The following is a 13,678-nucleotide window of genomic DNA, read 5'->3' as shown; positions in this document are numbered from 1 at the left end:
CACTCTCTTATTCTCACTTGTAGAAGAAGAAGCCTTTATTGGTCACATATACATTACAGCACAGTGAAATACTTTTCTTCTACATATCCCTACTTTTTGGGAAGTTGGGATCAGAGTGCAGGGTCAGCCATGATAAGGCATCCCTGGAGCAGAGAGGGTTAAGTGGCAACAGTGGCAGCTTGGAGTTGCTGAGGCTTGAACCTCTGACCTTCAGATCAGTAACCCAGAGCCTTAACCGTTCAGCCACCACTTCCCTTTATATGCACTTTACATGCTTTCCAAAAAACAGACTGGTTATTTATCTAACCAGGAACCAAGAATCTCTTTTTAAACATTCAAAGACCAACATAGTGTAGAGATAAATCATTGTCTGAGAAGCTTAATTATTTTCTTTGACTGCTTGGCAGATCATTGACCATGACTCTTTCTTTCTCTCCCACAGATGGAGTCGAGCAGTGTTGCAAAGGCCAAGAATGCAAAGGCTTGGAGAGCTGTCTCTGAAGAGATCAAGAAAATCTTTAGAACTGCAGTCTTACAACTACAAGAGAAAGGAACCATGAAAAGTCCACAGGCCAAAAAATTTCTATGTTCGGGTATGTGGCAGATGAATTCTGCCTCCGTAGAAATCTGTGGCAGTGTGTAGGGATTCGGCACTCTAGATTGGATGCAAATAATTTTGTGTTTTTCCTGTTATAATTCCCATCATTTATGAATAAGTGAAACAGGTGTACGTAGATGAGAGCTCCTCTGAGTTATATCCATCTACGGCTGTTAAAGTGACAATGTTGTTTGTGAGAACTCAACAATCAAATTCCTTGTATACACAAATGTATACTTAGTTAACGTAACAAAGACCGTGTTATAAATTTTGTTATAAAACTACTGCAAAGCAAAATTGCTGGGCCATGTTCTTAAACTAAATATGGTTTGAATATGTTTTGTGTTCATCAGACACCTTGCAGAAAAGCTAAACTGTCTTACATCTTAAAGTGCATTCTTTCTGTTAACATGGCTTAATACATACATACAAACTTCCAATTAAATGTCTTAATGAGTTGATATTCAATCTATGTTAGTGGCCACACATTTATAATTCTTATTCAACATTTTTCTCCTCAAATGACCACTAACTGTATAGCAACTAAAACATATGGGACTTGAGATTGCAGCCTCCAAAATGTTGCCTTTCCAGCCATATTCTTCTTCTCATCCCCTCATTAACAAAGCAAGCTTTGAGTTTGCGAAACTAAGCTGACAGGGTTGGCAGGCTATCAGTGGAACGCTCTCTTTGGAGGACTTTGATAAGAGGGTGCAATGATGGATTAAGAGATCATATCAAATATGTTTTGCCTTAAAGGCAGCTTAAGGAAGCAGAACTAATCACATGCTAAAGACTGCCAAAAACACAGGCACCTCAATGCATCAAGACATCAATTTGAGTGTAGAGTATTATAGTGTGTAGTGATTAAAATATAAAATATTTCAAAAGCATGAATGAAAAGTAATGTTTCTGCTCTCTTTTTCATAGCACTGGAGGATGAATTGGACTTTGCTTTAGGAAAACAGACCCCAGCCTTCCTGAAGAAGTGTGTGTGTTACATCCGCAAAATCTCCAACTTCGAGCGCTTTGCTAAGATCCCAGACATGGCCCGCTACATGGACACTGTTATGAGTGGAGATCGCATCATGAGGAACCAAGAGGCCTATGAGCGGCTTCTGAAAGTCAGAGATGAGTTCATCCCCACAATAGTTGCAGCATCCAACCTCCGTGTCTATTCCTCGGTCACTCATTGCGACATGAAGCTGGGCTACTCTCAAGAGGTAGAGAGTCATTATGTGGAGGGTCTGTGCAAGCAGTTCTATGAGGACATGGTGGACATTATTCAAGCTACTGTCCAGCAAAACTTTGACACAGAAACAGATCTATTGTATGACGAGATCATACAACATCTTTCGCTGTGCAAGACATTTTCCTCATTTTATGTATATAAAAGTGAGGTCCTGGATATGGTGCAGGAATACCTGTACCCATCCAAAGGAGGGAGAATATTGCCCCTAGTCATTTATGGAGGGCCATGTACAGGAAAGACGCTGTTGCTTGCTGAGGTGGCAAAACAGGTGAGTGTTTTATTTGTATAGCACTTTTAACAATGGGCAATGTCCCATCGTTTTATAGAAATATATAAATTCAGAATAGAGATTTATAATTTATGAATTTGTCCCTAATGAGCAAACCAGAGGCAATAGTTGCAAGGAAATACTCCCTGAGGCGATATGAGGAAGAAACCTTGAGAGGAACCAGACTCAAAAGGGAACCCATCCTCATCTGGGTGACAACAGATAGTATAATTATAAATAAGTCCCTTCTATAAATGTACGAATACTACATGCTCAATTAGTGCAGTTGTATAACCAGGAAAATTCATTACAGTTTTTACATGAAGTCTGTTTTGTTGAACTTCTCCACTGTTCACTGATGGAGACTTGAGTGCAAAACTGTTATTATAGCCAAAACAGGCTATAATAGCAATTGTAGTCCTAGCCATCACAGCATAACTGTTAATATGAATTGTACCAAATATACCATAATGGTACCATCCTCAGCAATCTCAGTGATCTTTAGGCTGCACCATGTGGGGCCATCCTCAGCAGCAGCATGTGACTTCCAATTGATGACAACTCCATCCAGAGGTAGGGCGTCAGGATGGATCAGGCAGGTCCGGAGAGCAGAAAGGGTCAGGATCACTTCCATCTCCTTAATATCATGTATGGCTCAACAGAAGGAGAGAAGGGGAGGGAGGTAAAGAGAGGGAGAGATTATTAGCTATGCTTACTAACCCGTGATGGAGAAGACTGTGTACTTTGCATAAAAGAAAGTCTATTCATGGTAAGCTTGAGTAAACAAATATGTTTTCACCCTGGACAAAAACAAAGACACTGTGTCTGAGTCCCGAACACTAATTGGAAGGCTGTTCCATAACTGTGGGGCTTTGTAAAAGAAAGCTCTTCCCCCTGCTGTAGCCTTCACTATTCAAGGTACCAACAAATAGCCTGCACCTTTTGATCTAAGTAGGCGTGGTGGATCATAAAAGACCAAATGTTCGCTCAGGTACTGTGACGCGAGATCATTCAGTGCTTTAGAGGTCAGTAGAAGTATTTTTATAATCAATGCAAAATTTTACTGGGAGCCAATGCATTGTGGAAAAGATTGGGGTGATGTGGTCATACTTTCTGGTTCTAGTAAGGACTAATAATGGAGAGAGATCATAAACTAAATGCTCTTTATTTGTGGGTCATTCGGAAACATGTAATTGATTCATATTGTAGGTTGCCTTAAGATGTACACTGCCTCAATAATGCTTCAGTGAGATTAATATTTGATGCTACACATTAAGAATTGGATTAAGATGTAGAGATCGTGATACGATGTTATACCAGCCATCCACTATTCTTTTTCCTCTCCAGACAATTGTAATCATCCTTCATGCAGACTATTGTTGAAGTAACAAGTGCATTCATACCAAAAACAAAGGGGGACATTACTGGGTCATTTATTATAACTTGTTCCCTGAAACAGAAAATTTGTAGGTCCAAGAGAGCATATCTTGGCTAACACATCTAACCACACCTCTTCATAATGTATTAATTCTAATCCTAACTCTAACACTCATTGCCTGTGACAATGGTCACAAAAATACCAAGAATACTGATGCCACACACACATGCTCCAAACCATGATTTTATGGCAGAAACATTTCTTAACTCATGTTCATACTTTGATTTTCTAATAATAGAGTACAAGTGATTCATTGCTATGTGGTATTTGTAACTGGCATTGAGACCAAACACAAACACTAATGACTAATCAAAATAATACATTTAGTCAAAAATCAGGTCTAGGCAATTCAAAGAACAAATTTGCGCTCCCGGCCCAGCTAAACACAACAACAGATTGCTTAGCAGACGACCAAAAAAGTAACACTATGAATTTATTTGCCTTTTGCTCCATAGGAAAATCTTCTCTTTTTTTTTCAATCCTCGGCTCTGCTGTGTGGATTGTGGGCATTGTGGGTTGAGGGACTATCTAAATAAAATAACAGTGAGTTTGCAATTATATCATTCATATAGCAAAACATATACAATGTGCCAGATGTCATTTTTTTTAACTTCTGGCAAGTAGCCATATTAACAAGATCACTTGCAATATATCAGAAAACAATGGTCTTGGCTTAGAAAATGGCAGAGGAAAGATTTTTTGTGATTGTTTGTCCTATTTTATTTTTTCCTCTGTATACATTTTATATATATATGGTTATGAAGTTTTGAATGGTGAACCCCTGCAGCCAGAGAGAAAGGACACATAAGTTGTGCAATTTCAGAGTCATGCTTCATTGGCCAATTGCATTTGTGTATACAAGAAAATTTGATTGTTGAGTTCTCACAAACAACATTGTCACTTTAAGTAAAACAAAACAAGGCAAGCCTAGTTTTCCTGGACCACCATTGGCTTCGTTGCATTTGTCCCACAAGTATAACACAAATGACAAGGCAGTCATATGTAGGGTCTAAAAGATAAATTGTTTTTATTAGAAGTCCTTGAGACAAATTTTTAGAGTTTTGGGCAATGCTAGCTAAGCACAGAGCATTTATTCATGTAAATAAACAACATAATGTTCAAGATAAATATGGCCAGTATGTAGTTACAAAAGCATTCATGTAACAGTACAGCCTCACAACCCATCATTAAATATGTTATATGGTACACTAATATTATAAGCAAGGACACCCTTATGAAGGGACACAAATTTAGCTAACTTACCTCTATTCTCAGCGAAATGATGTGGAGGTCGGCTAATTGCAAACAAACTCAGCAGATACATACTAATCATTTACTGCTTGCTAGCTAATATTACCTACATTGACTAACATTTGATGACTAGATAGCTAAGCACAGAACATGCATTCATGTAAGTAAACAACATAATGGTTGAGATAAATACGGCCAGTATTTAGTTACGAATGCAGTCATGGCACAGTGTATGGAGGTAAGCTAGTTTACAACTCTCTCCAACTATCCCAAAATTACATGGATTTGGGCTAGTTTGTGAACAAACACAGTAGAGGAATGTATATCACAGAATTTCCCTGGTATCACTTACTGCTTGCTAGCTAAGGATAGCTAGATTGAAATTCAGCTAGCTTTGACTTCTCACACACATGCATTTCAAAATGGGAGTCAATCTGTCAGTCAGTGAGCCAAAATGCCTCTCCTAGGTCAGCCTGCGAGTCGGTGGAAAATGGGAAGTCCGGCAAAAATCATAGATAAATATTACACAAAAAAAGTTATAGCACCATTACCACAAAAGGCAATTCTGACAGTGGCATAGACATCATATTTGTTGAGGAGTATTCATGAGTCTGGTCATATATGGAAAGAAATAATTCCTTTGCCTGGTGGTTCTGATATAAATCGATCTGAATCAAATACTGGAGGGAAGGCGTTAAAATATGGTGACCTAAGCAATTGTGTTTTAACGTTGCATTCCATGCTCTGGAGGGGAACAGCTCCTGTTGCAGGTTCAACTTTCTCAGCTGGTGCAAATAATACATCCTCTGTTGGGCCTTTTTGTCAATTTTAGTCAATGTTGGCTTCCCATTTCAGACCCTGAGAGATGGTGGGAATGTGGTAAACTCACTAAGACTGGTGCTTGTGTGTTCAGTCAAATCAAGTATGTAAAAATGTATCCCTGGTACATTTTTTGTAGTGCTGTAGTTTCTGTCTGTATGCTGGAATAAGGTGGACCAGGCAGTGATCAGAATGTACCGAACCAGCACAGGGGGAAACGTGAACGGCATCCTTTAATACTGTAGCAGCGGTGCAGTTTATTGTATTTTTTGTGACAGTTTGCGACTGAGATGTGCTCTGTTAAAATCCACAAAAATAATGACAATAGAGTCTGGGTGTTTTTTGCTCCACAGTTATCATGGTTATCTCATCAGCCAGGTGGCACAGAGCCTCACATGGCCTGAGGTGGAATACACACTCCAACAAAAATAATTGAGCGAAATCCTGCAGTGAATAAAATGGTTTGCAGTTAATGAAGAAGGATTCCAGGTATTGGCAACAATAAGTCTTTTACACTGTGACACCGGTACCAACATTCATTAATATAGAAACAGATTCCACCACCCTGAGGACAGCTAAGTGTTACAAACTACTATTGGATGTGAAAACCAGTAAACACAGTGCACTGTCTGGAGTGGCAACACTGAGGTGCATTTCAGTGAAACAAAGAGCAGCAGAGAGTGAAACGTTTTTACAGGTACTTTTGAGCAGCAGTGACTCATCCATTTTGTTGCCAAGTGATCTGAGATTAGCCAGATATATGCTGGGCAGCAGGACATGAAATCCACTGTACCTGAGCCACTCCTTTCACACATCAACATTTTCTTGTTGCAGCTTCTGTGGTTAGAATGTGCAGTCTACAGGGTACCACAATCCTTTTCAACAATCCAAAATTTGCTTTTCTATTAATTCTAATGTTGTAATTGCTTAATTCTAATGGGCTGTATTCAGAGTTGAGTTATGTGCATGCAGTGTGGAGTTAACATAAAATATTCAGACATCAGATGTAACTACACACTAGCACAATTCATTGTTATGTACTAGTTATGGATTCAGGTTGGATTTTGCTGAAAAAAGAAGCATGTCTCAATTATGCAGGATTCAGTCCTAGGACCTAAGCCCATTTTTCTTGCCTAAGGAGCAGTATTAAATACAAACTTGGAGGTGTGAACTACACACATGAGATTTGCGTGATCTGAACGCACTTCTCTTAAAAAAACATCTCTGAAAATGCTACTTTCCCCACATAAATATCGATGTACTATAACTTTTGCATTTCAGTCCCCAACTTAAGTCACCCTTTCAGAATACCTCCCAATGTGTGCAATTGTCAAAGATTGTTTTGCGATTCAGATGTATAACATTTATCATAAATAATTTAATTGTGTTTAAAAAACAGAATAACCAATTAGTCGTTCCCTTGTTTTTCCCCAGGCATACTCATGTCTTCAGAAAGAAATGGGGACAGAAACAGATCCTGTCATCATTGTTCGCTTCATTGGTTCCTCTGACCTCTCTACAGACCTCCGCAACCTCCTCCAAAGTATTTGTGAGCAAATTGCCATAAACTATCGCTGCTTAATCCACTACCTACCAAACAAGATTGAAGAGATGAGAGAATTGTTGATTAACCTTCTGAGGGAGTCATCCTTCCATCGACCACTAGTGATCATACTAGATTCCTTGGAACAGCTGTCAGAAGCAGATGAGGCACGTAAGCTGTGGTGGTTGCCTATCCACCTTCCTTGTACAGTTCGCATTGTGGTATCGACCTTGCCTAACAAACATGGGATACTACAGAAATTACGTTGCCTGATTCATGATGAGGACTGCTATGTAGAATTGACACAAAGAGACCGTAAAGCATGTAGCCAGACACTCAAACAGCAACTTCTGAGTGTCAAACGAAAAGTAACCTCAGGCCAACAGATATATGTAAATGAAGCACTGGCTAAATGTACACTGCCCATGTTTGTCAACCTTATCTATCGTGAGGTGGTACACTGGCGCTCACATAAAGATGTCGATGAAAAGTCCCTTTGCTCAACAGTACATGAGAGCATAGAACATCTTTTCATTTCCATTGAAAATAAACTGGGGTCGCACTTTGTCTTTCGTGCATTGGGATACATTACAATGGCACATGTAGGGTTGACAGAGGTCGAACTGGAGGATATATTATCTTTGGACAATAGTGTACTTGGAGACATCATGGTTAGCTCAAATCTAAAGAGTCCACTGCGAATCTCCTATGATCTCATTGCTCAACTAAGAGAAGAGCTGGAGGGTTACTTGGTGGAGCGTCAGGTTCGGAATGTAACCCTGATGGTTTGGGCGAACAGGCATCTGCATCTCATTGCACAAAAGCTGTATCTCAGTAATGAAGAAGATGTGCATCAAATGCACAGCCTTTTAGCTGAGTATTTTCTTGGGGTATGGGCAGGTGGTAGAAAGAAGATTTTCCACTGTGACAACAATCACTTTGCCTCATTAAACATCTCTCAGCATCGGAACCCTCACAACCAACAAAGCCTTCATGGCCATGATAAAGCCTCTGCTGACAAGCATTCTTATGACCGGCAGACCCCAGAACAACCCTGGGTGTTCCAATGCAACTTACTCGAGCCAGACATCTTCTTTGTCAATCACCGAAAAATGACAGAACTGTTATTTCATTTGACAAGGAGTGGGCGGACAGATGACCTCATGTATGGCGTTATCATGAACTTCAGTTGGCTATATACGATGATAAAGATTGGACAATTTGACAAGGCCTTGTCAGACATTGACTTGGCCTACAGCTACTCACAGGAAAAGGAGCTCAAGTTCCTTGCTACCACACTACGAAGTATAAAGGTCAAAGTAATCAAGAACCCTGCCTCGCTGTCTGCGGAGCTTCAGCAAAGACTTCTTCCTGTGGTCACATCCCTTCCCAAACTCCGACATCTCTTACTAGAGTGTGACAAGGATGGACCCAAATACTGCTCCATAGTGCCACTCCACTCTTCCATGGATGTTACATACAGTCCAGAGAGACTACCACTGTGCTCTAGTTACATGCAGATTGTTGAGATTTTACCTACCTTGGCTCCCAACATTGTAATTGCAGCTCTTGAAGATGGCTCAGTCAGTACATGGGATGTAGAGAGCAAACAGTTGCTGAGACAGATTGACACAGCAAGGTCAGTTGTGCTTGGTGTTAGGCTCACCACTGATGAGAAGTATCTTGTAGTTGCCACTACAAAAAACACGCTACTAATTTATGACAACCATAAATCCTGTTTGTTGTCAGAGGTGGAAGTTAAAGGCTCAAAGCACTGTGGCATCACAGGTGGGGTGGCATTCATCAATGGATTTACCTTATCCAGCCCCCATGCTTTAGCTTGGCTGGAGGCCAGTAAAGATGTCAATGTGATTGACCTCCAGTATGGCTGGCCCTTATACCAGTTCCATTGTTGGTATGAAGTAACTTGTGTTGAATGCTCCCCAGATGGGATGTATGCTTTCTGTGGGCAATATTTAAACACCACCACTATATTCCACCTAGGAAATGGGGATAAGCTTGCAACAGTGACCTCTGAGTTTTCTGGTGGATTTGTGAAGTCCATCCTGGTTCTAGACACAATCCATCAAATGGTGATGATTGACAATGAAGGTAGTCTTTCTGTCTGGAACACCAAAGATATCACAAATCCCAGACTTATGGAGGACTACGACTGCCGAGGGGATGATAGTGAGGTGGTAGGTATAGAATTATCAGAGGATCAGAAATCAGTACTTATTTGCAAAGCCAGAAGCATTGAGGTGCTTGACACCAAGCTTTGGAAGATGGTAGAGAAGTTTAAGGCCAAACGTAGTGAGAGATTTGTAGCTGCTGTTCTGTCAAAGAATGGCCAAAGTATTGTAGCATCAATGGAAAATACTTCATCCATATTTGTGTGGAGAAGAGACAGTGGACAATGCATGGCTAGTTTAATAGAGATATCAGGAGCCATCGTCAAGTTGATCAAGTCAACACACCATAATTTGCTTTTGTCCGTAGCCAGTAGTGGGGTTCTCTCAGTGTGGGACATTGATATCATAACAGCAATGTCAAACATTGACAAAACAGGGAAACAGATCCAAAGTGTACAGCTGTCAGGCAGAGAAGACTTTGTCTACACAATGGATGGGTCTGAAGCCATCCATAAGTGGAATTTCAACACAGGTTTCATTGAGATGGTGTTTAAACATGAAGGCCTTGTGGAGAACTGTGTTCTTACCACATCTGGTGACCTTATGGTGACATCTGATGACAAATGTAGCCAATACATCTGGCAGACTGCCACAGGTGAAAACATCTTCCGGATCAATGGCCAGAAAATATCCCAACTTCTTATCACCCATAATGACCAATTTGTTGTCTCTCTCTGTGAACAAAATGCCTCACGGGTCTGGAGGCTTGCTACTGGACACAAAGTGTGCAACATCCTGGTAACTCTCCAGCATGCTCTCATCACCACAGCCAACACTTTCCTGGTTGGTACAACTAAAAACAAACTGTTGGCTGTCAGCTTGTGGTCCGGCAGTGTATCCAAGAAGTTTGTCTGTGATGACGGGATCACAATCATAAATTTTAAGCTAATTCCAGACAGTCCAGACTTTGTTGTCTTCATCACGTCCACAGAGACTGTTTTCATGTGGAGTGTAGCTGATGAGTCTGTCTGCAGAAGAGTGCAACTGCCAAGCAACTTCTTGAAGAACTTGGAAGACTTCCAAATCTCACCTAATGGAAAGTTGGGAATTGTATCTAAAGGAGATGACAACATTAATGTTCTAGATCTACACAGTGGTAAACTGCGCTTAATCCATGCTGCAGGCATAATATGGAGGCAAAAGTTATCAAGAGATGGACGGTACTTGGTTTACATTTGTTTCCAAAATTGTGATGAGGACGATGATGCAGGTGTGGTTTCTAGTTTAATTGTCATGCGACTTGCTGATGGAAAGAGTATTGGTACCTGTTCTCTCTACAAGACACCAACCTACTTGTGCCTATCACAACGAGCACTCAACATTATTATTGGCTTTGAGGATGGTAGTATTGGGACCTACACAGTTGTAGACCGTGTGGATGCAGCCCTCAAAATCAAGATTGCCACCTCCAACAGCCGGCAGATTGTTAACAATGCCTCACAGAAAATACGACCCAAGTGCAGCACCAATGCCTTCAAGACTATTGCTGATTGCATGTGGAGGGAGTCAACTGAAGTTTTCTCTCGAGATAGCCCCATCAATGTCTCTGACAGTGGGGAGCCTGAAACAACAACACCTACAAAAAAAACTGAATTACTGCAATGAGAATTCTTCAGGAAGTTAATGGTATAGATGAATGGGACCAGATTTGGATGCAGTTGATTCTTGTTTACAGCAACCTTGTGATTCAGTTGCACAAATCAGTCCTCTGGGTACTACACAGTTGTTACTGGCCAATTACGATCACGCTGCAGTTGTATTTAGTCAGGTCACCTTCATCCTGTTGTCGCTCATTTGGTGACTTGCCATACAATGTGTTACATACATCTTTGATATATTTTAAATACATTGTTTTATTCAAATCAAGCCATAATATTACTTTATACAGAAACATGGAAATGTTATATATTTGTAGCCATAACACATATTTGCTTTTTTATTATTATAAATGTTCAGTCATCTCAGTTTCTCTGGAACTGTATCAAAGATTCAAGTTATGTATGTGTGTACATATCTATTTTGGCTGCTACAATTTGTGCAACTCCTTAACAAAGTTATGTTGTGCTTAATGCAATCAAAGAGAGTGCCTGGATTTTAAGAAATTTTCTTATAAACACTAATGATTAAAAAGATGCAGGGAATTTCTAAAACAAAACCTTGATATAGATATTCATAAATACAATAAACATACTACAATAAACAAACAATGAATATGAAATTTGATTCATTCAGAATTACCAGTCATCACAGCAGAATGATTTCAGGAAAATTATATATTATTGAAGCTGTTTATATTCTGTTATACTGCATTTATTGTATCAAACTGAATAGAAGGATGGAATGGAAAATATCACTAGCCGAAACTCTTGCATATTGTTAGTTGGAATATACTGTTTCTGAGTATTTAACATTGTGTGTAGCATCTGAAAACGCCTTAAAAAGTGGTGTTATAAGTTATGCCAAGTTTTGTTTGTTGGTGTTTTTCATGTCACTAGTAAGGCATTGTGGGAATGCGTGATAGTAGAAAAAATAATATTTAGTATTTTCATGTTATAGATGACTTACATAGAAATGTATAGATATATGTATTTTAAAAGGTTGTGACAAGCCAGTTTTAATGGGTTGCACTTCATTTGGGACAGTTGTTTATCACAGCTGACATACAGTATATCAAGAACACAATGACACAAATATTCATCTACAAACTGTTGGTTGAGTATGGTGAATGAAGATTTTAATTTTACCTTTGGTTATGGGTATATTCTGGCATGCTCAATAAAATGATCAGCCATGCCCCATCAATCGCCTCCATAACTTTAAGGGCTATTCCGACAAATTGTATGTTTACTTCTGAAACTGTTGAGAAATATGCCCATTTACAAGTAATAACCTGTAGCATTATTCAGGGTTGACATATTTCACCCCTCAAAGTACAAATTTTCAAAACATTAGAAATATTATACAGTATATAGTGTGCCAAAGTTGTTCCTTTCTTGTATTACGTTATTTCTTTGCTAATTAATTATGCTTTGTGATTTAATTGAACACTATTCCTTATGGATCTATTGCACCACCCAGTGTGACTTACATTAACTGTAAAAGGCAAGATGTATTACCTTTGTGAACAACCTTCGATAAGCCCATGTTGTACTGAAAACCAAGAGGATATCTGAATGTGTTACTGAGGGCAGAACGTGGCATATTGTATGTTATGTGACATGAATGACTTAATTACATACATGTTTGCAGAACATGGTGGCATACTGGCAATGAATGTGTTTATTGTATTGTTTGTATAGTCAGCACTGAAATCCCTGTTTAGAGATTTATATATTTTCATAAATGTTGTACTTACATTTTGTTACAAAGTTGTTTTAAAAAAAGAAAAACTTATGTCTGAAGCAATATGAAATAGTGTGTATGCCTTGTTTGTATGAAACATTTTAATGTAATAAAATGGTTCTCTTTTTGCCTCTTAATTCAGTTCCTTTGTTCTTACCATATGTTCTACAACCCTATAAAGACTATACTATACATACTTCTATACTATACATACTTCAATTCCAATTTCTTAATAATTTTCAAATCATGTTTATTCAATTATTCATATTATTCTACTGAGATTCCAATCAAAGCACAAACAAAGCTTGTGATATAATAGGATTTGATGGCACTGCAGTGGAGCAGCCAACAAGCTTTTTAATATTTTAAGAATTCTGGGCATGTGCGACATTTTTGCAATATTATATCTCGTACCCAAAGCACCTGGATTCTATGCCTGCCTCACAGTTACACTAATACACACACATTCATAGACATGCTGAAGTAAACAAGGCCTGGGCTTGGAGTTATGTATTTTGCTGACAGTCTATAGTCTCCATGGCCACTGTGGACCTAGGAGTGGTCCAACAAGACCTGCCCAATATAAACAGCAAATAATAGACAATGCTTAGAAGACCCACCTATTACTATTAATAGCAACAATAACGTGAGAGGCACACCAATATCTGCCTTTTATTATTAATAGCAAACATAAATGGAGAGGCCCAATAAGCACCGCCTATCATTACGATAACAACTGTGTCTCAGCTCTGTGAAAAGACTTTCCGCAAAGTCATCATAACGACATTACTCTCCATGGAGACATTATATTTAGCAATATACTTGTATTAGTAAATCATACTGTGGGCTTATCATTTATTTCTTTACCATTTATTTCCTTATTATTATTTCCTTATTTTCTTATCATTTATTCCCTCCACAGTTTGTTGATAAGTGAGTGACAAACCTGTGACCACTGATTTTAGATTTCAAACA

At 39.0% G+C, this 13,678-nt stretch overlaps 1 protein-coding gene across 1 annotated transcript in view; it reads left to right on the top strand.

The window, feature by feature from the left end:
• The window catches only part of LOC108268001 (NACHT and WD repeat domain-containing protein 2), a 52,433-nt gene extending 39,593 nt beyond the window's left edge, over window positions 1–12,840 (top strand). Inside the window, exons 6-8 of the mRNA XM_017472628.3 lie at window positions 443–593; window positions 1,529–2,118; window positions 7,061–12,840. Of these exons, the coding sequence (XP_017328117.2) occupies window positions 443–593; window positions 1,529–2,118; window positions 7,061–10,966 (4,647 nt within the window). The 3' untranslated portion in view covers window positions 10,967–12,840. The remainder of the gene's footprint in view (window positions 1–442; window positions 594–1,528; window positions 2,119–7,060) is intronic.
• The last annotated feature ends 838 nt before the right edge of the window (window positions 12,841–13,678 follow it).

The sequence above is a fragment of the Ictalurus punctatus genome, chromosome 7 (genome assembly GCF_001660625.3).
Source record: "Ictalurus punctatus breed USDA103 chromosome 7, Coco_2.0, whole genome shotgun sequence".
Classification (NCBI taxonomy): Eukaryota; Metazoa; Chordata; class Actinopteri; order Siluriformes; family Ictaluridae; genus Ictalurus; species Ictalurus punctatus.
Note: the sequence above shows the minus strand (reverse complement) of the source record. Positions and strands in the feature narration are given on the sequence as shown.